This window comes from Protopterus annectens, chromosome 1.part1, assembly GCF_019279795.1.
Source record: "Protopterus annectens isolate FY-2018-M chromosome 1.part1, PAN1.0, whole genome shotgun sequence".
Lineage (NCBI taxonomy): Eukaryota > Metazoa > Chordata > Ceratodontiformes > Protopteridae > Protopterus > Protopterus annectens.
Window position 1 is genome coordinate 1,241,272,572 of NC_056726.1, and position 23,567 is coordinate 1,241,296,138.

The following is a 23,567-nucleotide window of genomic DNA, read 5'->3' on the forward strand; positions in this document are numbered from 1 at the left end:
ATTAAGTCTTCGGCCATTTTGAGCATCTGTTTTTTAGGCATGGAGGCCTGTCTCGATGAATGCTACACTTGCTTCTTTGTCTTTAAAGGAGTTTTAGCCTTGGCTGTAGATTTGATGGTAAGCTGAGAAGGTCTGAAAACACCCAAAGAAGCCGATGCCTGCTCAGTGGCTCCGGACCCTTCTGAAGGGTTAGTATCTGCAGGCCCTAAATCTGAGTATCCAGAGGCCTAGCCATCTCCACGTGGGAGTTTGAGGCGGCCTGTGGTTCTTAGGTAGCAGTTGTCAGGGGCTGCGAAGGTGCCTCACTGAAAACCGGCGACTGGCCTAGAAGAGGTTTAATCGTCAGTTTTGGGCCTCGGATGGCTGTTCTTATCCTTGTCTTTGCGCTTTTTGTGTATTCCGGTCGTCGGTTGTCCCGACAGCATGGTATAATTGAACCTTCGGCCAAAATAATGTCGAGCAAAGTCAAACCGATGTTTAATAGTGCGCTTGTTAAATCTAGCACAAAACTGACAACTAGTGACGTCGTGGTCTGGGCCTAGGCATGGAATCCAGTAAGAATGAAAATCCTTATGAGGTGTTTGCTTCCCACAAGAAATACAATTAACTTTTACTGACATCAGACTGAGGCAAGAAAAAGTTTCCCCAATGGGGTACTTAGTTTTATTGAAGACATCAGTTCTGAAATTCGAATTGAAAATCCCAGAAGTCGGCCGACCGGCACTTGTGAACTGCTTTTGCTTCGGGCACCGCGCGGCAAGAAAGACTGAAGAAAATGGCGTCGGCTGCACCTAATATACCCCTGGCGCACAGACGTCAGGGAAGCGACAGCAACCGATGCTGGACCAAGACTTTGGAACTCTGGCCGACTGCGGGACCGCCTGATGGCAGGATAACCCAAGTGTAATGACTGCAGCAGTGAAATACGATGAACATCTAGCTATGAGAAAGCAACCTAGACCTTTATTTCACAGTAAAGATGGAATCCTACCAGCAGGAGGAGGTGATTCTGACAAAACTGTGGCAGAACGACAAAATACTAGAAGTGGGAGACAACGGTGTGTGTCTGGAGAATGACTACTCATTGTACACCAAGCAGAAGAGAAGCAAATTCATTCCACTATTCAGGGAATGTCGAGACACAGGTATGAGATTCACACTGATGTACACCCAGCTGTCTTCAAGGTACTCTTCCATGGAGGGACAAATTCATTTTTTGATTAAGTACAAAAGTTTGAACAACAAAACGTGAGCTGTGAAACAGAGGATATTCTGCTTCTTGTTCTTCTGGTAATTAAGACCAGAGAGAGAGACTGTACCTGTGAAACCTTTTCCACTGTTTCAATGAAAAATGTTGGAGAGAAGAAAGGGAGCATGAGAGCTAACTAGAAGAGTTGAGTGTGTGTTGCAAATGAGGCAGACACAGCATTTGGGAGATGGAGATCAACAGTAATAAAACCAGTAACAATGTGGGATTACAATGCAATAATTTTATTTGCAAAACATGAAAGAAAAGGAAAATCTGGAAGTATTGGACATTTTCAGAATTTGTTAGGGACTATATGCCCTACTTCATGCCATTAATACTTGGAAAATGTTTTGGGGAAGGGAAGAGGAGAGAAAGTTAATTTAAAGTAAAGAAAACTTTTTCTTACTAGTACTATTTTGTGCTGTATTTTTTTTTAATTGTAATGGGGATTGTACATAGGTGCTTCTGCTCTTTTTCCTTTCTTTATCCCTTCTCTCTTTCTTCTTGTTTAGTTTTAAGACATGTAGGCACTGCAAAGTAAAAACAAAAATAGTCTGGTTAAAAGAGCATGACAAAAGAAAAATTAATGTCCTTTTTCTCATTCTTGCATGGGGGATTGACTGGATTAAGGACTTCAGATTAATTTAGTAACACGTTTTAAGAGAAAGCAAATAAATGAAAAAGATTAATGACCATTATGAGGCTTTTTCTAGCAAAAATGCATGCTTAATAGTAATTCTGTATCTTGCCCTCATGTCTCCATGGAAACAATTTGATTAAAAAAAATGGCTGACTGGTTCTCATGTCTCCATGGAGACAATCTAATAAAGAGAAAATGGTTACAGTCTGGTGCAGAGTGACTGGCTGGAAAAAAAGAGAGAGAAACTGGCTAGAAGATAATCTTCTCTGAAAGCATTCAGATGGGTTTCCCAGCTGGTATAGTTATAAAGATAAGACAAAACCAGTTAGCACTTAGTAGAAACACAGGCTGTACCATGTTGTCTTAGCATGGATAACCTTTCTTTTAGGTTAACTCGCGTCTAAGTGTGGCTATCAGTTTGGGGCATTTGTCCCTATTAGGAGGGTAAAACTTCAATATTTGAAGATGTACATAGTTGTGTGTGTTGGTATTAAATTAATAGGTTTTAGGGGGATAATGGGATTTTGTTTTTCGTTTGAGGGCTTTCAATAAAAAAGTTATGTACTAACCATAACGTTCCATCTGAGTAGTTGTACTTCATTTTTCTGCAACCTGTTTGGATCCAAGCCGACAACTTTACAAACATCTGCTCCGAGCTCCAAGCTCCTCCCCCTTACCCATAACACACCACCATCTCCTACAGTTTGCCACAACTCAAACCAATCAGCAACTCAAAACTAGAGTAAACCACCTATGCTAATCACATGAGTAGGTTCAGGGGAAGGTTGCAGAGAAATGAAGTACAACTACTCAGATGGAACATTATGGTCAGTACACAACTTCTTTATCTGAAGTAGTTAACTTCATTTTATCTGCAACATGTGGGACACAGTCCCCAGCTACTGAACTCTTGGGAGGCCCTCATGGAAGGATATTCCTGAGCACCGCAGAGCCGAAGGATGCTCTCCCATCTGGAGATGAAATCCAACTTATAATGAGAAATGAAGGTATGTGACTTAGCCCAAGTTGCTGCCGCACAAATGTCATCCAATGAAACCCTACACCAGAAAGCAGCAATGTCGCCATAGATCTGTTAGAATGAGCTTTAACAGGACCAGGTGGAGAGACAAGCCTTTGTCTTTGTAAATTTGCAAAATACAGTGTAATCCATCTAGCTAAGGAAACTTTGGAGATGGCCTTACCCAAAAAGAGCTTAGAAAAGGACACAAATAACTGGTCAGACTTATGGAAGGGCTTTGTTCTTTGTAAATAAAAACAAAGTTGTCTATGAACATCTAGCAAATGCAGTTTATATTTACCCTTGTTCTGAAAATTTGGGAAGAAAACGGGCAGGTTAATTGTTTGATTAATGTTTGATTCAGAAGCCACTTTTGGTAAGAAAGAAGGATTTGTACGCGAGAAACCCTGTCCTTGTGGAAGATCAAGTAAGGGGCCCGGCAGACCAGGCTTGAAGCTCAGAAACCCTCCTAGCCAACGTAACGGCTACTAGGAAGGCTGTCTTCCAGGATAAGAACTTCAAATCTGCTGATGCTGCAGATTCATAGGGGGGAGCAACTAAGGCCTGCTGAAGCAAGGTAAGGTCCCAAGGAGGAACAGGGTTCTTAACTGGAGGATGTAAAAGAAAGGTACCTTTAAGAAAAGCCTTACACAGTCTAGAAGAGGCTAGGGCATTCCTGTTTTCACTGACATGGAAATTTGAAATAGCTGCCCATTGCACTTTCACAGTGGGAGAAGTGGCCCCTTGCTGAAAAATGTTGGCTAAGAAATCCAATACCGCAGAAACAGGAGCCGTAAAAGAATCCAGCTTTCTCTGAGAAGCCCACATAGAAAATCGTTTCCATTTGCTATGGTAAATCTTCCCAGTGGAGGACTTATAAGCCGCCACTAGAATAATTTTCACTGAAGACGAAAGATTGGGAGTCCTGGCAATCAAGGGAACTGAAGCAACCAAGCTGTCACCTTGAGGCTGTCCAGGTTGGGCGGACAAGCGCCTGAAGGATGACAAATGAGATCCGGGCAGGGATCTAGACTCCAAAGAGAAGCTAGAACATGAGACCAAAGGAAGGGGAACCAAACCTGACTAGGTCAGAACAGGGCAATGAGGATCACCTTGCACCACAATTGGCAAGCCTTCTGAAGAAACTTTGGAATAAGTAGTAACAGGGGATAAGCGTACAGTAGCCCAGGAGACCAAACATGGACTAGAGCATGTCTAGGGGGTCCCCTGGTGAGGGAATCAGAGCGTAGAACTCGTTGCACTTCGCGTTGGAAGGAGATGCGAAGAGATCGCAGCAAGGCTGCCCCCACGCAAGGAAGACCTCCTCCGCTATTGACTGTTTCAGAGACCATTCATATGGCATTAGAATAGCACGACTCAATCTGTCCACTAAAATGTTGGAGCGTCCCAGGATGTACACTGCAATCAGAAACCAACTGGTGATCACCCACTACCAAACTCTCATGGCTTCGCGACACAGAGGGTAAGATCTGGTTCCTCCTGGTTTGTTGATGTACCAGACAACCAACATGCTGTCTGACTGAACTGCAATAGTCCCCGGAGGAAGAACAGTGTGGAAGGCCTGCAACGCTAAAAGCACTGCTCTCCTCTCCAGAGCACTGATTTGCAATCTGGTCTCTATCTGGGACCACGTGCCTTGGACTGTCCTCCCCAGATAATACCCCCCCCCACCCGAGCTGGGAGGCATCCGTGGTCACTGTGGCTTGGGCTGTGGATGGAAGAAATGGGCATCCCTCTGCAAACTCCTGAGACTGGACCCACCAGAGAAGTGATGCCTGCAGGATTTGCTGATTTGAATTGGGTATTCCATGGGGAGATCTAACCAAGACCACTGTACGGCTAGAGTCCATTGTAGAACATGAATGTGAAGATGCGCACAGGGGAGGATAGAAATTGCTGCAGCCATAGATCCCAAGGCTCTGAGAATGTCCGCCGCCTTCGTTAACCTGGGGCCAAAAATTATTGATACATGAGCCCTTAGACTCTGGACCCTGTTTGGAGTTAGAAAGACTTTCAGTTGAAGGGTGTCCAGCCATGCCCTGATAAAGTCCAAGATCTGTACTGGATTCAAGAGGGACTTGGGAACATTGACCGTAATCCTCAACAGGTCTGCAAGATGAAGGAAGCAGTCTCTGGCTTGGCAAAGATGACACTTGGTGAAAGCAGCGAGGAGCCAATCGTCTAGGTAAGGGAATACCTGAATCCCCTGAAGCCTCAAGTGATCTGTGACAACTGCCATTACCTTGGTAAACACCCTGGGGGCTGTGGTGAGACTGAAGGGTAGGGCTCGGAATTGGAAATGACTGGCCCCCAGCAAGAAGAAAAGGAATCTCCTGGAGCTTCTGTGAATATTGATATGGTAGTAAGCATCTTGGAGGTCTATTGAGCACATCTAGTCGCATTCTCGAAAATAAGGTAGAATGGACTGTAGGGTGACCATCTGGAAATTCTGTTGGGTGACAGTCAGGTTTAAGGTTGACAGGTTCAGAATGGGTCTGAGGTCCCCCATCTTTTTTTAGCACTAAAAAAAACCTGGAGTAAACACCTGACCCAGACTGATCAGGGGGGTGGAGGGCCGGTTCGATGGCTCATTTTTGAAGCAGCTTGAAAGCCTCCAGCGCTGCCGTCTCACTTTGAGCAGGTGGAACATCTGGGAGGCGATTTGACTGAATAGGAGGGGTAACAAATGGGATGGTGTAACCTCTGGATATTATTTGAAGCACCCAACGATCTGCAGTTATGGACTCCCATGCCATTGGGTGCAATAATAATCTTCACCCGACTGCCTCCAGAGTAGGACAGTCAGGTGAGCTAGTAGCGAAAACCACAGCAGGAAAACAGGCTGGAACCAACGTATCTTCTGTGAACACAATTTTATTTCATAGAGTCAAGGAAAAACAAGTAATTCAGTTCTATTATCCACAAAGTCATAAAAACACGATAGGGTAACCCAAGTAGATCAAGCGCTTTCGCCCGGGCTCTCCCGGGCTTTTTCAAGATACTTTAACTAAGCAAACCATATGCTTATATACCCCAATGTTTGATTAATTAATTGTATAATTGTTTCATTAAAACCTTTTCAAGTAATTTTATGCTTAAAGCTATATTCTCATTGTAAAATTCCTACTAGATGTTATTTGTGCAATGTATTTGTGTTTCTTTGCTCCCAGCACCTATTGTAAGATGCTTTGTGTATTCGGGATGTTAGTTATGTATTGCGTTGTTTGTACAAAATTTCTTACTTTGATTTAAATGCTTTAGTGTTTTGAGTAATATTGTATTGTTTTTCTTCCCTCGGGACCAAACCACGCCAACCATGGGTAAATCCAGCATTACCCACACCCAGGCGTGGGTTACTGCTATATGAAAATACTGTTGGTGAGTGTTGATGCAGAGGAAGCATTCGACAGAGCTAGCAGGGATTTTATGAGTCCAGCAATGGAAAGATTTGCATTCCCTGATAAAATAAGGTTAGTTAATTAGGAGGACATATGAGGAACTGGGGGCAAAAATTTAAGTAAGATGGTATATTTTTGAGAAGTTGTGTCTGAACAGAGAACATAGAATGGGGTTCCTCTTTTCCCTTTATTTCCATTACATTTAGAGCCACTGGGAAAGAAAATAAGTGACTCAATTTTCCCTTATTTTTCAAGGATATCACTGGTAATGGTAATCAAGAAAAGTTGGCTTTATTTGCAAATATTTTTACCTGATAAAACCAGAAAAGGATATCAGTGTTGTGGAATATTGTGAGACAGTTTCAAATCTTTCAGGGATATAAAATTAAACATAAAACAAAGGCTATAGCTTTAAACCATGTACCCAAACATGAATCAGTCCAATACCCATATTTATAAGAACATGACAAAATGAAGTATTTAAGAGTATGAAAAGGATTTTGTTATAGCAGCTAAGGATATGTACGAAGAAGCTAAACAAAAGATACAAAAACTGAAACTGGAAGCTCTTGTTTATGCACATGATGGCAAGATACAAGCAGTGAACATTTTTTGTCCCTTTAGTTTTATATACAAGTCAAGCATATCTTTTATCATTCCAGAGTAGTAGTTCTGGACAGTAATTAATAAAGAATCGAGTATCTGGAAGGAGATGTGGGATAAGTTGATCCTTCTAATAGAACAAGGTGGATTAGTATTACCTGATTTGAATAGGTACTTTAGAGCTACACAGTTAAGGCTTGTACATCTATAGCTATCTATATATATATACATACATACTTACATACACTTATATATATATATACACACACACACACACACACACATATATATATATATATATATATATATATATATATATATACACACACACACACACACATATATATATATATATATATAGAGAGAGAGAGAGAGAGAGAGACACACACACACACACACTCGTATATAAAACACAAGCAGAAAGCTATAATTAAAAGGAGAAAAGAATGACAATGATGGAGGAGAGAACTTCAAGAAATAAGTTGTGTGATTTTGGATTCAGAGCCTTAATGAGAATAACAGCCACAAAGAAAATTCTATGTATAAAGTAGCAGAAAGTTTTCTAAGAACTAACCCAGCACAAGAATGGAGAGTGGAAATGTTGCAGATAGGGATGACTGCAATTAGCTCAGAGAACTGACAAGAGGGGGGCTGGAATTTAATGGAAGAAAACTGGCAAAGGAACCAAGCTACTGGAAGCAATTTTCTAGAGAGGGAAGCTAACAGAATGGGATGAAGCCAGTAAGGCATTTGGACTGCAGGCTAGAGACTGCTTTCCCTATCAGATATGAGTATGTGCAGAGAGAAATGGGTAAGGAAATCCTAAATGAAAAAAACTGCTCTGATAAGAGTTTTTAATTGAATCTAGAATAGAAGCTGCTGTTAAAAAGGGATAAATTACAATGGCATATAAATGTTGCATGATAACTACAGGAGTCAGAGGAGGCTAGAAGAGAGATTAGATAAGCAACTTACAAGAAAACTGTGGAAGGACGTATGTAAGGCTCCCAAATATGCAACAATGCCTAGAATACTTGGGATTGTTGCTTGGAAGTGTTTGCATAGGTAATTCCATAACCTAAGCAGAATCCACAAAGATTTTTTCCTGAAGCAGATGGCAAATGTTGGAGGTGTGATGGGGAAAAAGAGGTAATTGGGAATATATGTTTTAGGAGTGCAATGAGTTGGCAGACAAACTTCTCTACAGAGTACTCTGTCAAAAATATTGGGTGAGCAAATGGCTGTAACTAAGGAAATGATTTTTTGAGCTGGGATACAGGATCTATGGACTGCCTAGACATAGTAACTTAAGTTTAATTATGGTGACTTTTTGGGGACTAATTTTAATATCCAGGGAGGATATTTATGGGTTGGGATTTAGTAACTGAATTAGTTCTGATTAAGTCTTTGTACATTAACTATAATCTTTACTGAACTATTGGTTTTACTGCGTACAGCAACCACTGTTTTGATCAGTGTGGAGTTTCAGTAGCTATTGGTGCACTTCAGATTCATCCTTTAGCCTGCGGATGCTAGGACTTTAATAAAAGGAATTTATATACATAGCTTCTATTAATCCCTTTGTGGTGTCAATCTACTGTGCACTGGAGTGGTTCCTGGTCATTCATGTGGTTGGTGCACTGGCATTAGTTGTTTTCTTTCCTAGTTGATTTTCCATGCCTCTACACAAGCCCCGTGGGATACCCAAAAGGAAGCCAATTTTTTTCCTCAGTTTTGAGTGAGGGTAGTGATTGGATGGAGGCAAATTTGTTTAAGGCCACGATTGACGGTGTGAAAGGCTAACTTACACAACTTAATGAATTGTGTACCTGGTTTCCCCAGCTCAGTTTCTGAATGAATAAAGTAACAGTGGATTTTCTGACATGGTTTGTTCCACCACTGAAACAGCCTTTATGATGCAGGTATCGTTACCAGATATGAAGGGAGTACAGGCACTGTCATTGACTCTGATCATTCCCAGGTTAGCAGGGCAAAGATAAAATACCTTCAAGTAGTTGGGCTGAGGAAGGGACCTTCTCACATTACTACGTGTAGACAGGATTAAACTACTATTAGTCATGTTTTTTCGTCTCTTGGGGACATAATATTTGCACTTGAGAAAAAAAAAAGTGTTAAAATTCAGGGACTTCAGTTGGACAATGCATATTTTAAAGAACATCAAAAACTAAATGTTCCCCAAGGTCTTGGGTGTTCATTTCCACATTATACCAAGTATAATTCTGCATTTTATCATGAGTTAATGTTTGATCATCATGTCTTTGAGTTAATGGGATCTTTAATTCAATACAATGACAAGAATATTAATTTAAATGGAGGAAGTTATTTCCCTTGATTTCAAAGTTAAAAATGTTTTGTCATTTCCTTCTTAAGAAGGCTCTTATATTTTTGTTAAAGTAGATTTATACTGTGAACAGATTAAGAGAACATAAAAAATGTAAAAAAAAATTATTAGAGACACTAAGCAAAACTTAAGTATAACCCCTGGGAAAACAATCTTATCAGAACTTTAACACGGACCCTAATACTAGTAGTGATGACTTTGGGTTTAGGGTGGGGAACTGTTAAGACCAGGGTGTTCCCACTTCTGGTCCCTGGAACCATACTGAACCTTCCAGCTCTTCCAAATGCCCTTCAGACTTCCTCTTTTATGAAGGTCCAAGAGGACAGTGAACAAAATGCTCCAACAAGCAAGGTCAATGCAACAAGAGTGGAACTTGAACAAAAGAGGCAGGGGGAGAGGGAGAAGACAAACATGGAACAAATAGGTTATTATGAGGTAGTTGGACATATTGAAAAGGGGAAGCAAGGTTTTAATGTGGACAGTAATGGTATTCAGTACACCTACAACAGTGTTCATATTTTTAGTTACAGCCATTTGGATATCACTTTGGTCTATTTTAATCTTTTTGAGAAGGGTTTTACCTTTGTATATAGTACACATTTTGACTATGTTGATGTTATTCTTTAAGTTAAACCTTGCCGTGTTATTTGGGGAAAGGTAGCCTCTATATACCAAGTATAAGTTACAGTCAAAAAGAGAACATTTAATCTGGTGTTACACCCACTAATCCATATCTTTGAGAGGGCATGTAACAGAGATATATAGAAGTACAATTGTTGGGAAAAAAATTTGGACACAATTTATGTGAAAAATAGCACACCTCCCTGAGAACCTTGATGTCTGATAAGTCATCGCGCATTATGAAATCGGATAAAGGGAAAGGGTTATATTCTGTTATATAGATTATTCCAGTGCAATTTACAAGATGCTCCAGGATAACAATATCTATAGTTTAGTGCCCCAGAACGAGGTTAACATTGTTTATGGGAGTACTGACCTTCTCCTTAAGGACATTTTGTTGCAAGGGAGAATTACAGACTCCCTTTTTGAATACCTAATAAAGCCCCACCCAGGGACTGCAGCAATTTTTGTGATTCCTAAAATACGCAAACATTCCAAAATCCCTCTTTAGACCTGTAGTCGTGGCCCATGGTTCAAAGACACACCCATTGGTGGTATACATAGACAGAAAACTAAAACCTTTGAGTGAAGTTCCACGTATTCTTTAAGATTCTTGAGATTTTTGGGGGTGGATAATGATCAATTTGTGGCATGAGGGCTCCATATTCCATACTGTTGAGGTTGTGGATCTATTTTATGCATTCCCAAAGCTGGAGGGATACAATTTTTGTTGAAGATGCACTTATTTCATGTAAATTTGTTTTCTAGGGATGACATTAACATTGTAGTGTAACTTATCAGCATCATTTTGGAATACAATTACATATATTTTGAAGGAGAAATTTATAAACAAATTATTGGTGTTGCCATGGGAGGCACATGTGCTCCAGTCCAGTGTTGGCAAATTTAGTTACGTTTATGGGAGAAGAAAGCATTTTCCCTTTGAAATATTATGCATCTTGTGATCTATATTTGGGTTTTTTTAGATATTTTGTGGAATGGGTTAGAGGATGGTATAGCTGAATTTATTAATTATACTCAGCAGAGCGCCAATTTTCTCAGATTACACACCATATTGACAACAGGAAGGTTAACTACCTCAACCTATCACCATGATTGATGGTGGTTTCAAATCTAACATGTACAGGAAACCCACTTTTAGTAACAACTATTTGCATTATAATAGTTCCCATCCTTTTTTAAAGAAACAAAAGTCTTACTAAAAGATAAATTTATATTACTGGTCAGAATAGTTTCAGATGATGGGATCTTTGAAGCAGAATGCAAAAAAATTGGAATTAATGTTTTTAGGAGGGGGTATCCTAGGACATTTGTTGGTGGCATTTTTGCACTAGTCAGAGACATATGTTAATATAATAAGGAGGCTCCCTATATTAGAGAGATCGTTATTTGGGAGTATTTTAAGATAGATGATGGTATTTTTCAAACATTGGGTGTACAGGTGAGATTTATGTACAAAACAGCTAGAAACACGAATACCTGGTTTGAAAATGTATGTAAAAATGTTTTAAAGGGTATGAACAAGTGAGGTGGTTGTAGTCAATATCCCTACATGTTAAATGGAGAACCCTTGATTTGGATTTTAAAGGTCACAACACCCTTTCTCTGCAAAAATACAATAGTAGTAGCAGACGTCTAGTTTATATAGCCAAGTGCTAAATGTGCTCCAGTTTTTATAATCGGGAAAACTGAAAGAACTTTGAGAAAACAAATTTAACAGCATTACTATAATATTAGGAGAATCCGTGGTGGTGGTGCTGCGGAAGCACTGTCACCACACAGTAAGATGCTGTCCAGTTCAACTCTCAGCTAGAGCGTCTAGTGCGTGGAGACACGCGTGAATGGGTGTACCTTCATTGAAGGTTGTGCGTTAGGGCTGGCAACTCAGCACGTAAAAATCAACTGCCAATCATTAGCGGACCAGAGTTCCGCTGTGGCGACCCCTAACCGGTTAAAGCCGAAAGACACAACTATAATATTAGGAGAAAGAATTTCAACAATGCACTTGTTAAGCAAATCGAAAATTGTGACAACTTTAAGAAATTTGCATTTAGTGTTCTTGAGATAGTGCCCCTGGATCCAAGAAGTGGAAGTTGGGAAACCAGACTACAATATAGGAAATAATTTTGACAACTGAAACTGGATGCGACTATTGCCCCCTGTATTAATTACCATGTTTTCATTAATTCTTTTCTCAAACTTAGAGCAGCTAAACTGTGACTACCTAATAATCAATTTTATGGTACATGTTCTTTATGAATTTAACAGGTTACAAATGATTTTATGGGTTAGACTTAATGGTCCTTGTGTTTTGAAGCATATGTAATGGTCCGATTTGGATGATAGGTTTACATAAAATGGGGGGTGCACTGTCACTAAAGCTTACATCGGGTTAAGATTTTTTGTACTCCGGGAGGATATTTAAGTGTTGGGGTTTAGTGACTGAATTAGTTCTGATGAAGTCTTTGTATATTGTACAACAAAAGTGATTAACTATTGACTTCTTTGAACTATTAGTTTTTATTGCATTGAGCAATTACTCTTTTTATCTGTGTGGAGTTCTGCTAGTTAATGGCCCACTTTGGATTGGTTCTTTAGCCTGAAGATACAGTGATTTTAATAAAAGGAATTTATATAAATGACTTCTATTGGTCCCTTTGTGATGCTGGTCTACTGTGCACTGAAGGGATTCTTGGTAACTCACATGGTTGGTGTACTTGCCTTGGTGATTTTAGTTCTGAGCTGTCTACTAAACCTAAAGGACAGATCTGGCAAAGGAAATCCTTGACCTAGAAAAAGCTTCCACTCTGTACGGTCTTGTGGAGGTGTGAACTGAAGACCAGATGCCTCCCTGTATGATAAATCTGAAATCAATGCCCTTGAAAGAAGGCCCCAAAGGAGAGTACATCTCTGGTGGAATGGGCCTAAACAGGTAAAGGGAAAAACAGGTTGTCAAAGAACAGCAATAGTTAACTAATTTTGAGATCCAACTAGAGATGGTCAGTTTGGAGAAATGAGTGTCCAACTTGCATTCCTGGAAGGACAGAAACAGCTGATCAGTTTTCCTGATGTCTTGTCTTAGCAAGGCAAACACTAAGCAGTCTTTGAACATCCAGAGAGTAGAAGAGCCTTTTCACCCCTAGTATGTGGATTTGGAAAGAAGGCAGGTAAACAAACAGCCTGGTTGAGGGGTAATGTGTGTACCTCCTTGAGCATAAAGGATAGATTAGCTCAAAAGTCCCAATCCATAAGAGAGAGAAGGGAATGGCCATATTGTCCCAAAGCTCAGATGCCCTTCTAGCTGAAGTAAGGGGAACCAGTAACACAGTTTGACAGGTCCAAAACTTTAAGGAGGTGGAGGCTACTGGTTCAAAAGGTGGTAAGGCAAGTTCTTTCAAAACAAAGTTCAAATCCCAGGGGGAAAGAATAGCCCTCCTAGAGGGATTTAAATAAAGGACATCTCTAAGAAGCTGCTTAACTTCAACTCTGGAGACCAAAGAAGGGTTTGAATGCATGTACACAGAGACAGACAAGTAAGCCTTGATAGAGGAGTAGACTAGTCCAGTCCAGGGAAACTCACACAAAGACAAAACTGTAGGAACTCACTCTTGAAGAGGGTCCTCATTCTTTTTAATACACCAGATAGAATATCTCTTCCATTTGGATCTAAGATTTTCTAGTTGTAGGTTTCCTCACCTCCTAGAGCACTTGAAGCACATCCTCAGAAAATTGGTGTTCAAAAGGAATTAATACCATCATCCACAGACTCAGGCTAAGATGAAAAAACATCCTTCTATGTGATAAAGTCCACTTCGTAGAGTTAACTTGTAGTGAAGGTCCCTAGACATATGTAGATGGGGAAAATAATGCTGCCTGGGCCAAAAGGGAACAAGCAAGATTGTTGATTTCTCCCTATGGATCTTCAACAGAAACTCTGGATTTATCGGAAGGGGAAGAAAGGCATAGAGATACTCCCCACCACAGACACCTTCCAGGCCTGAAGACAAGGGGGTCATGGAGCAAAACAGCTTAATCTTCTTGTTCTGAGTGGAGGCTAACAGATCCATTTAAGGGATACCCCAACTGCAGACTATGTCCAGGAAGACATCTGTTTAGCATCCATTCATGAGCGTCTTCCACGGACCTACTTAAGGAAACTGTCTGTGGAAGGAATGTAAATTGCCTGCAAGGACAGGCTTACCTTTATGGCCTAGTGCCATGCCAGAAGAGCTAGCCTACATAGTTGGTAGGACTTAATCCCCACCCCTTGCTTGTTGATTTAACACACAACTGTGATGTCTGTTAAAATTCTGAGTCTTCCTGAAATCCAAAGGTGGGCAAACATGTAAAGGGCTAGAATAAGGGCCTTTATTTCTTTAAAAGTGATGTGCTCCCTTAACTGACTGGAGGACCCCCAGCCCTGAACTCTTGTGAATCCTGTCCATTGCCCTTAAGCCAAATCCAAAGCATATGCATTTGTGCACATGCATGTGCATACAGATCCTGGTTAGGAGTGTGTGGACAGAAGGGGTATACCTGGCTTGAGTTGAATTTGGGAAATCCATCACTGCAATTTACTACTCAGAAAGTGCAAAAGAGGGACTTGGAAGTCCAGTTGGTGACAATGTTGAGAACAAAGGAATTTCAGGTACCAGTGGATCTTTCTCAAGTTTAACATGGCAAATGGCTCTATTGGAATAGTTGCTGTCATGTAACCCAAAAATCTTACATTTCACCTTGCAGAAAAGGAATGCACAGAAAGCAGGTGGAAAAGGAACAGAACCTTCTCATGGGAAAGGAAGGTCATTATCAGTTGGGTATTTAGCCAGCAACCCAGGACCAGATACTTAAGAGATTCAGGGAAACCTTCAGTTTGAAGATGAATACTAACCTTTCCAACACTGAGATTGTGAAACTGAGAAGCAGTCTCAGTGTTTCCTTGAAAAAGGCCTGCTTAAGGAAATCATCCAATTATGGGAATATCTGTAGAAAGCAACTGGTGGTGTGAGACACTGTGAAAACTCTGGCTGCAGTAGATAAGCCAAAATGTAAAGCAAAGAAATGAAAGTGTGATGAAAAGGCAGAAAATCTGAGACATTTTCTGCAAGTGGGATGAATATGAACAGAAAGCATCTTGAAAGATCATACTGGCAGGAAGGTGTTGAGACAGATCCAGAAGGGTAAAAAAAGAAGTCTCTTGAATAAAAGTTTTCCGTGCTCCAAGAGTGGTAGTTCTATGGTGCCCTGGGTGAAAAGATCTTTTAACAGAGGTGGAATGAGGAGAACCTGATTTGGGGGAGTCAGGGGAATTTTCCTTAATGACAGTATTTCTTTCCAAGACATTTTGTAACCCTTTTGAATGAGAGGAGACCCACCTGTCTGTAGCGATGAATTCTCAAGCTGGGAGAGGGTGTGTCTTTTGGAAAAGGGAGTGTCTGGATTGGAGGTGGGGGATAGTCAGATGGATGCAGACTTGTATAGAAAGTGTCTCTTTCTTTACAGTTTTTGATTCTCTGGAAAGTATCTTATGAAATCTCTTCCAGAGTAGTCGATTACCTTTCTGAGAAGATTTCTGGTCCTTATGAACAAAGGAAGTGGGATTAGTAGGGTGATTTCTTTGATACCTAGGATGTGAACTGAGCAACAATTTGTTTTAAGTCTTGCATCACCATTTTACTCTTCTCCTACAACGTTTTAAAACTTCTGCAGTGGAGGGGCCAAACAAAAGGTCCCTATGAATGAGGAATCCAAGCGTTTGGCCTTAAAATCCTCAGGGAAGCCCTGTAGTCAAAACTAGGCAAATCTGCAAACAGAATCATCAGCAGCCACCCTAGAAGCCGCCTCTACAGCTTAACCACATTTTACAGAATGTCAAGCTACATGTGTGACCTGACCCAGCACTGAAGCCACTTGTTGCTTACCATATGAACTTCAAGGTTAGCCACAGTTTTTCGTAGCTCTCCTAGAACAAACAAAAGTTAATTTGTCATTTGAGTTTGGTAATCTGAAGGCCAAGGTGGCAGAAGTGTAAACCATTTCACTATACCAGTCTATTGCCCTACTTTCCCTGGCTAATGCAATTACATTAACAGCAGGAAGAAGCTTAGTAGGTTTATCAGTGGAGATAAAGGTGGAAGGATCTGCTACAGGAATCTTGTAGAGAAGCCATGTCCTCAGGGACCTTAAAACCTGTTTTGCTTAGGAGCTGGAGGCTGAGAATAAGTGGAATTTGGAGTGGATGCTAAGGCATATGTAATGGCCTCTAACATTTGAGAACACAACAGGGCTTAGGAGCCCGTAGCTCAGAGTGTATTACCTTTAGTAACTGGTGTGGATTCCCAATCAAAATGTTGCATCACTTTAGGTGCAGTTTCCCCAAAAGAAATTTCCACAATGGGGATAGTTGGGGGACAAATTGCCCTCATCATCAGAAGTGATTTGTCCTGGGGAATGAATTTTTGCCAAGTAAGCCAAATAACATCAATGAATTAGATTCCTGTCCTGACAGATTCGTGTTGCCTCTTCTGAGGTGGGATGGGTTGTGAAGGGGTAGAGACTAAGGACGATGTAATGATAAAATGGGCTTGTAGTGGCCTTGTGAAAATTCAAGCCACTACTTCTTCAAACATCTGTATACAAAAAACATGCTTATTTTTTTTGCTTATTCTTAGGTGTGACATCAGCCCTAATGAAGTGCTGTCATTTAGAGCCATGACGACCCTCAAAGTACCAGGTATGCCCCTCCAGTCCCTTGAAATGATCACCCTATGTTCCCCCTCTCTACCATAGCAGCAGGATCAGTCTCAGACGTGCGGGAAACAGACATCATACTGGCCTCCTGCAGGGTCACAACAGCACATACCAGAGAGTCGGAACTTACAGTGGATTCCTGCTGCATCTCAAAAGGAACATCCGAAACAGACTAGGCAGCAGAAAATTCAGGCCTAACTTTCTTTTAAGCATCTTTATTAAATAATCACTCAAGACATAAGCAAACACGCATTAGAAAATAAACCATACTGATATTTTTCCCTATTCACTGACATTTTGCATCACGTCTTTTCTTTCCCGTCAAGAACTACATAAATTGGTTAATTCCTGCCTTCCTTTAAACCTCACTCTTCCTCCTCCTCATTTTGCATGTAGTGATCCCACAAATTCCTTTTATTTGTATGCAACTTGCTCCTTCCCTTTTCTAAAGATGACTTTTCCGATTCTCTCTCTCTTTTTATAATATTCAGTACTTAAAATACAGTTGGTTTAGACTTTGAATTCCATTTTCTAGTAATTGCTTTTTTTGGCAACCTACAGAATTACACTCAATAAGGCGTTACTATATCCAGGTAATTCATACCATGTGTCACAGCCTAAAAGAATAATTTCCTTAGTTACAGCCATTTGCACACCCACTACTTTTGACAGAGTACTCTGCAGGGAATCTAAATCTCTCTTTACACTCCAAAAATTTGTACTTTAACAGCAGCTTCTGTTCTAGACTCATCTAAAACCTTTACCAGAGCAGGTCTTTCACTTGATTCTCCCTATCCCTTCTCTTTGCCTGTACACTGACATGAAACCACGGTAGTGGATAGTCTCAAGCCAGCAGTCCAAAGGATTTCCTGGCCTCATCCCACTCCTTTACTTTTCCCTCTCTAGTCATTTACTTCCAATATATTGGTTCCTTTGTCCAGTAAATTCCAGCCTCCTCTTGCCTACTTTCTCTACACCTACCTGCAGCCATCCCTACTGGCAATGTGTCCTTTCTCATACTGGCTTAGTTGTTAGAAAATTTTCTGCTACAGAGTCCACTAGGCCCTCCAATAACAAATATTTCAATAAAAGCAATAAAACAATACTTCTGACAACTAAGTTTTAAGCACTTTCGTCCTCCTTAGCCAGGACTTCCTCAGAAAACCTTAATCAACATTTGTTTCCAACATTCAAATAAAATTCCTTTTGATCATATGATCTTCAGGATTACATATCCAATTGGGTTTTACTAAACAAAAGTAAAAAAAAAAAAAAAAAGGCATTCACATTCAAAACCCCTCTCCAGCTTTTTATGTCTAAATTTTTTTAAAATATATTTATATGCATTTATACATAAATATAGCACAATACTATATATATATATATATATATATATATATATATATATATATATATATATATACATAAATAAAAAATACACAAATATATTGTTAAACACCAGTTGTAGCCAAATTTTTCACCTCTCTAAAGCCTTTAACTTAAGCACACTTGTTAAAGAACAATGTTCATTTAACCCAGGCCAGCTACTCACGTTCAAAAATAGTTGTCATTGTAATTCCGCCCTTACCAAAGACTCCAGGGACCCCCTCTAGGAACCTGGGCTAACCCATTCCAGCACCATAAATTTAAATGTAGGTTTTGGCCAACTCTAAGTTTATACAAAGCATTCATCATTTTGTCATTCCTAACATCGTACAGGTGTTCGTAAATTCTGTCTTTTAAGAGGTGTTCAGTTTTCCTGATGTAGAAGGAAGGGCAGTTTTGGCACATAGCCATGTAAATCACCCCTTATCTACAACAATCAAATCTACCCCTCATATAAATTCTGCTCCCTCTAACTTGCACCTATTGTGAAACATGGATATAACTGCAGTATCCAGACCATCCACATTTATTCATCCTGTTAATATGGGAAGTGTGTGTCTAGGTTTAGGTTCATAGGTAGGTACTAGGCTATTGGCCCTAGGGTCTATATAAGCCTAGTCAAATGGTACCCTGGCTTTTGCCACCCAAGACAATTATTTTCCTGTGCCCCTGTCAAGCAGAGCCACAGAAGTGATCCCTGAGGTGAATTTCCTATCTTCCATCCAATCATCAAGACTTTTCTTGAAGAGTGCTAATGAGGAGCTTTGTTTGATATAGATAGGTAGTTTGTTCCAGAGTATGGGAAGTCTCTGGGACAGGAAAATATCCCTCCAGCATGTTCTGTTTATTGTGGTGACAAGGTTTAGGTCCCTAGAGCATGTAGCTTGGAGGGATTGGGATTTCTTTACGTGAAGCATGTCCAACAGCTCTGGGTTTGACATAGCTTTGTATGTTAGGCACAGATCGCCTCTGAGTAGGCAATATGCGACAGAGTAAAGCTGGAGTTTTTTGAGACTGTCTGCGTAGGGCATCTGTTTGAGGCTGGTAATCCTCTTTGTGAGGTATTTCTGTGGCCTTTCCAGTTGCTGTATTTGTCTTGTGAGGTACATACCAAAAGGGGCGTTGTACTCTATAATGGGTCTAATGAGTGATGAGTAGAGGGGAACAATGATCTCTTTTTCTTGGATGAGAAACCTTTTGTGATGAGGTGTGCCACGTAGAAAGATTTCCTGACTACTGTGGCGATGTGATTATCAAAAGGAGAAACTACTGCCCACCTGTGTCCCAAGGTCTCTCCACACTTTCGGTGTTAAGTAAACTACCGCCTATGTGGTAGTTTCATGGGTACACAGGTTTTACTAAAAGTGATGACAATGCATTTTTTGGCATTGAGGTTGAGGCCATGGCTTTGATACCAGGCATCTGTCAAGTGAAGCCCTTTTGTAGGATGCCCACATCATTAAGAGTTTTGATTATGACTCCTAGTTTGCAGTCATCTGCGAACTTTGTTAGCCAAAGGCCTTCTGTGTTAGCCTGTACTTCAGAGAAGTAGATACCAAACAGGAGAGGACCTAGGACTGAACCCTGTGGTACTCCACTTGTCACTGGTCTGAAGTTGGATTTAGAGTCTGCTACTTTCACAGTGTGGGTTCTGTCAGTGAGCCAGTTGGTAACGCATCTTGTGACATAGGGATTTATACCTAGTTTAGTGAGTTGTCTATAATTCCAGAGTGGGGGATGGTGTCGAAAGCCTTGGCGAGATCTAGATAGGCTGTGTGAAACACCTTACCCTCATCTACGGCTTTGGTGACTGCTTCAAAGTAGTCTCTCAAGTTTGGGAGACATGATCTGCCTTTTACAAACCCGAACTAGGTAGGGTCCAAAGTTTGGAGATTACCAATGTCATTGTTTATAAGGTTCCATGATGATACACTCCATAGCCATGCAGACCAGGCTCGTCGGGCGAATGGGGCGGGAGTTCACAGGGTCCGTGGTGGCTCCTTCTTTGTGGAGTGAGATAACCGTTGCTGTGCACCATTCAGTGGGCACAAAGCCTGAGGTGAGGTTATGAGGTTATGATTGAACATGGTACTTAGGTGGGGTGTCAGTTTGTTCTGTAGTTCATGTAGAACGCAGCCTGGGATGTTGTCAGGTCCCATGGATGCTGTGTTCTTGGCTTTGGAGAGTGTTTTTTTTTTTTTTACCTGTGCAGCCGTGATTACAGGTATTTTGCATTTTTCCGGTATAGAGATGGGCCCTTTACAGGATGAGAGAGGGGTAAAGTTAGCACTGAACCTATCTGCCAAGATGTTGGCAATATCAGTTGGTTCTGTATATTTAATGCCATTGTGCTGTAACTAAGAGCAGATCTGAGTGTTGCCATTGAGATTCTTGACATAGCTATAGAATGCTTTGTGGTTGTCTTTAGAATCAGTGGTGATTTTGTTTTCGTAACTAGCTTTGGAGGATTTTAGAAGGGATCTCAGCTTCTTACTGAGGCTGACCATGGAGTTCCTCCAATCATGGGATTTTACTCTGTTTTTGCAACAGTTTCTTTCTTCTGTTGTAGAGTTTGTTTATAGCAGGGGACCACCAGATTGGCTTCCTTTTTTTTTTTGGAGGATAGCATCGTGGTTCTGTTAGGGATTGCACAATCCATGCACTCGTGTAAATGCTTATAAAGTGCAACTGCATAGGAGTCAGCAGTAGTATCTCTATTGTCCGTTAGCATGGGTGTCGTGAAGTTTGCCACTTCTGTCTTAACTCATTAACCCCGAGTACCTTCTCATGGCACCTCTGTGCTTAACACCAAGCGCGCCATGAGAAGACAGTAATTTGAAGTTGTTACCCCCCCCCCCCCCCCCGAGTGCCTTCCACAAACGTGAGGAACTGGCATCCAGATTTGTAGCTGAACTTAATGTAAAACACGCTGAAATGGTAACTGGATGTGTAAATTACCTTATATAGTTACTATTCAGCATGTTTTTACATTAAGTTCGCATTAAATATATTTTAGAAAATCCTGTTTAAAAGGTTTTGATAAAGCAAGTGGTGGCAGCCAATTGGATTCTTGTAATCCAAGCTACCACTTGCGTCACACCCCCACCAGTAACAGCACATATGAAAGCTGAAAGTTGATCTGTCCAAACTTCCTGTTACATTCCTAGGGCCTCGTTGTTACAGAGGTCTTGTACATAAATCTTGAAAGGTAAATGCTGTACAACTGCAAGAGAGATCTTCCGTACATCAAGGTAAGTGCTCATTGTAGAGAATTGAGCCCTGTAATAGCTGTAAAAAAAGTTTAAAAGTCAAGTCGGTTTAGGGTGATGTGATTTATTGCTTTCTTGATAATGTTCGTGGCAGAAAAAATGGACTGCAGGCTGTTGCTACGTTATTGTAGGACTTTTGGCTTGTTAGTGTTTCAACTGCGTTTATTTAGTGGACACCTGGGTTCTAGCCAATTGATTTTTATTAGTTATAACTGACTCTCGTTATGGTGTAATAAGCAGCGCCGGTGCGAGCGTTCGATTGGGGTTTATCATGTGTATTATAGATTTTTATTCCCTGGTTTGTTTGTTTGTGTCTTTCGGCTTTTTGGTCGCCACAGCGGAACTCCGGTCCGCTAATGATTGGCAGTAGATTTTTACGTACTGGCTTGCTGGGCCTAACGCACAACCTTCAACGAAGGAACGCCCATTCACGCATGTCGCCACACAGAAGACGCTGAGAATCGAACGGGCAAAATGGGTAAAAGCTTAAGGGAAGTTCATTCTACGATGCAAAACACACTTGTGCAAGGAAAGTTTAATTGCATTGTATTATATACAGAAATGTTAACCAATAAAGCTCTAAAAATAAAAAGCCAGGCAGCATGAAAGGTACTCAGTGAAATTAAATACACCCCTGCTCCTCATTGTAATTAAAACGTGTTGGAGCTGAGCACTATGCAAAATCCTTTATACTGAATATTTCTCCTACATTGTGTCAATATTAATTTGTTAATTTTCCAAATCACCATATAAACCAGGTAAGGGTCACAAAGGAGCTAGGAAATATCCAATCAATCAGTGAGCACAAGGCAGTGCAACTAATCCTGAATGGGGGTCTCATCCTATCACGGGAAACTCTTAGGCACTCACTCATTCTTGCATGGGATGTATTCCTGTGAGCAATTCAGACGAATGACAGTTCACCTACAACATATATTTGTGATGTCGAAGGAAAACTTGCCATCGAGTAAAAATCACACATGGACACAGGAAAGGCATGCAGACTCAGCACAGAAGGCTCTCCAGCGAGACTGAAGAACCAAGACCTGTGAAGCAGCATTGCTAACCACTGTGCCCCCCAAGCATGGTCCATGAAATTATACATAAAAAAATTCAAGATTAAGTATATTTATTCACTTTAAATAATCCTGCATCCCCTTTTGTCATCGTGAAACCTCTACATAATCATTACCTGCAGGTTTCAGAAAGGACAGAAAGGGACAGCAGCTGCCAGAACAAGTGTTTCGCTTTTAAATGAGCAGCAAGGCATAAGAACTTTAACAGCAGGTATGCAGTCCATTACAAAACAACTAAATGGTTCAGACTAGGCCATTCCTGAATGAGGCATGGCTTACCTACAGAAGTCATCATTTCATAATTCTGCACCATCACCTCTCTATATGTAGCCTTGTCCTGTTTGCTTAGTGTCTTCCATTCTTCTTCTGTAAATGATACAGCAACATCAGATTATGCAATTATATTCAAATGTGCGGTTATGTAAACTGCTGCTCTTTACATTTTTTCCCCTAAATAATCAGAAGTCATTCCCATGGTCTTTTATCTGTTATTAATGTTATAAGTCTAGCGATTTGAGTAAATAAAGACTGTAGTGGTGTAAAGCTATATAGTTTAAATGTCGATATGTCTTTAAGTGTTCATTTACATATAACCTATGAGACTCCATTAAAAGTGGTTTACGGTATTATACTTTCTTGCAGTAGTTTTAATTGGATGTCGTCTCCCTGAGCACTTCTGGGAAGTAATGATTGAATTAGGTAATCAAGTGCTGCAGCCGGTGTTTGATAGTGAAGTCTGAGTAAGGGTTTGAAAAAATGTGTAAAGGCCATCTTTGTGCGATAGTAGTAACAATGTATATCACAAAACGGAGGTCTAACCACGATCAAAAAATCACGATCAAAAAAATCACTTACAGGACTCCGTGGTAAAAATAAAATTGAAAGATAATGTTTTTTTCTATATCAAGTCCTACATAACTGTATAGGACTATATTATTAGTTTTGAAGTCTATAAGATATTATTTGTGGTTCCATTTTGCTATACATTTAGGTTTATATACATTTGAATCAATATGCCTGCATGGCTTATATATACACAGTTGCGTTTCCTATAGTAGGCATGTATGCTCGTATTCGTGAGTTATTAGATTCATGCCTCTCGCATATATGATTTATATTTATACGTTAGATTAATTTTTGATTGCATATTGCT

At 40.4% G+C, this 23,567-nt stretch overlaps 1 protein-coding gene across 1 annotated transcript in view; it reads right to left on the reverse strand.

Moving 5' to 3' along the window:
- The window catches only part of LOC122809612 (gastrula zinc finger protein XlCGF26.1-like), a 94,861-nt gene extending 72,073 nt beyond the window's left edge, over positions 1-22,788 (reverse strand). The window contains exon 1 of the mRNA XM_044081244.1: positions 22,694-22,788. Coding sequence (XP_043937179.1) covers positions 22,694-22,727 — 34 coding nt within the window. The 5' untranslated portion in view covers positions 22,728-22,788. The remainder of the gene's footprint in view (positions 1-22,693) is intronic.
- Positions 22,789-23,567: the final 779 nt, after the last annotated feature.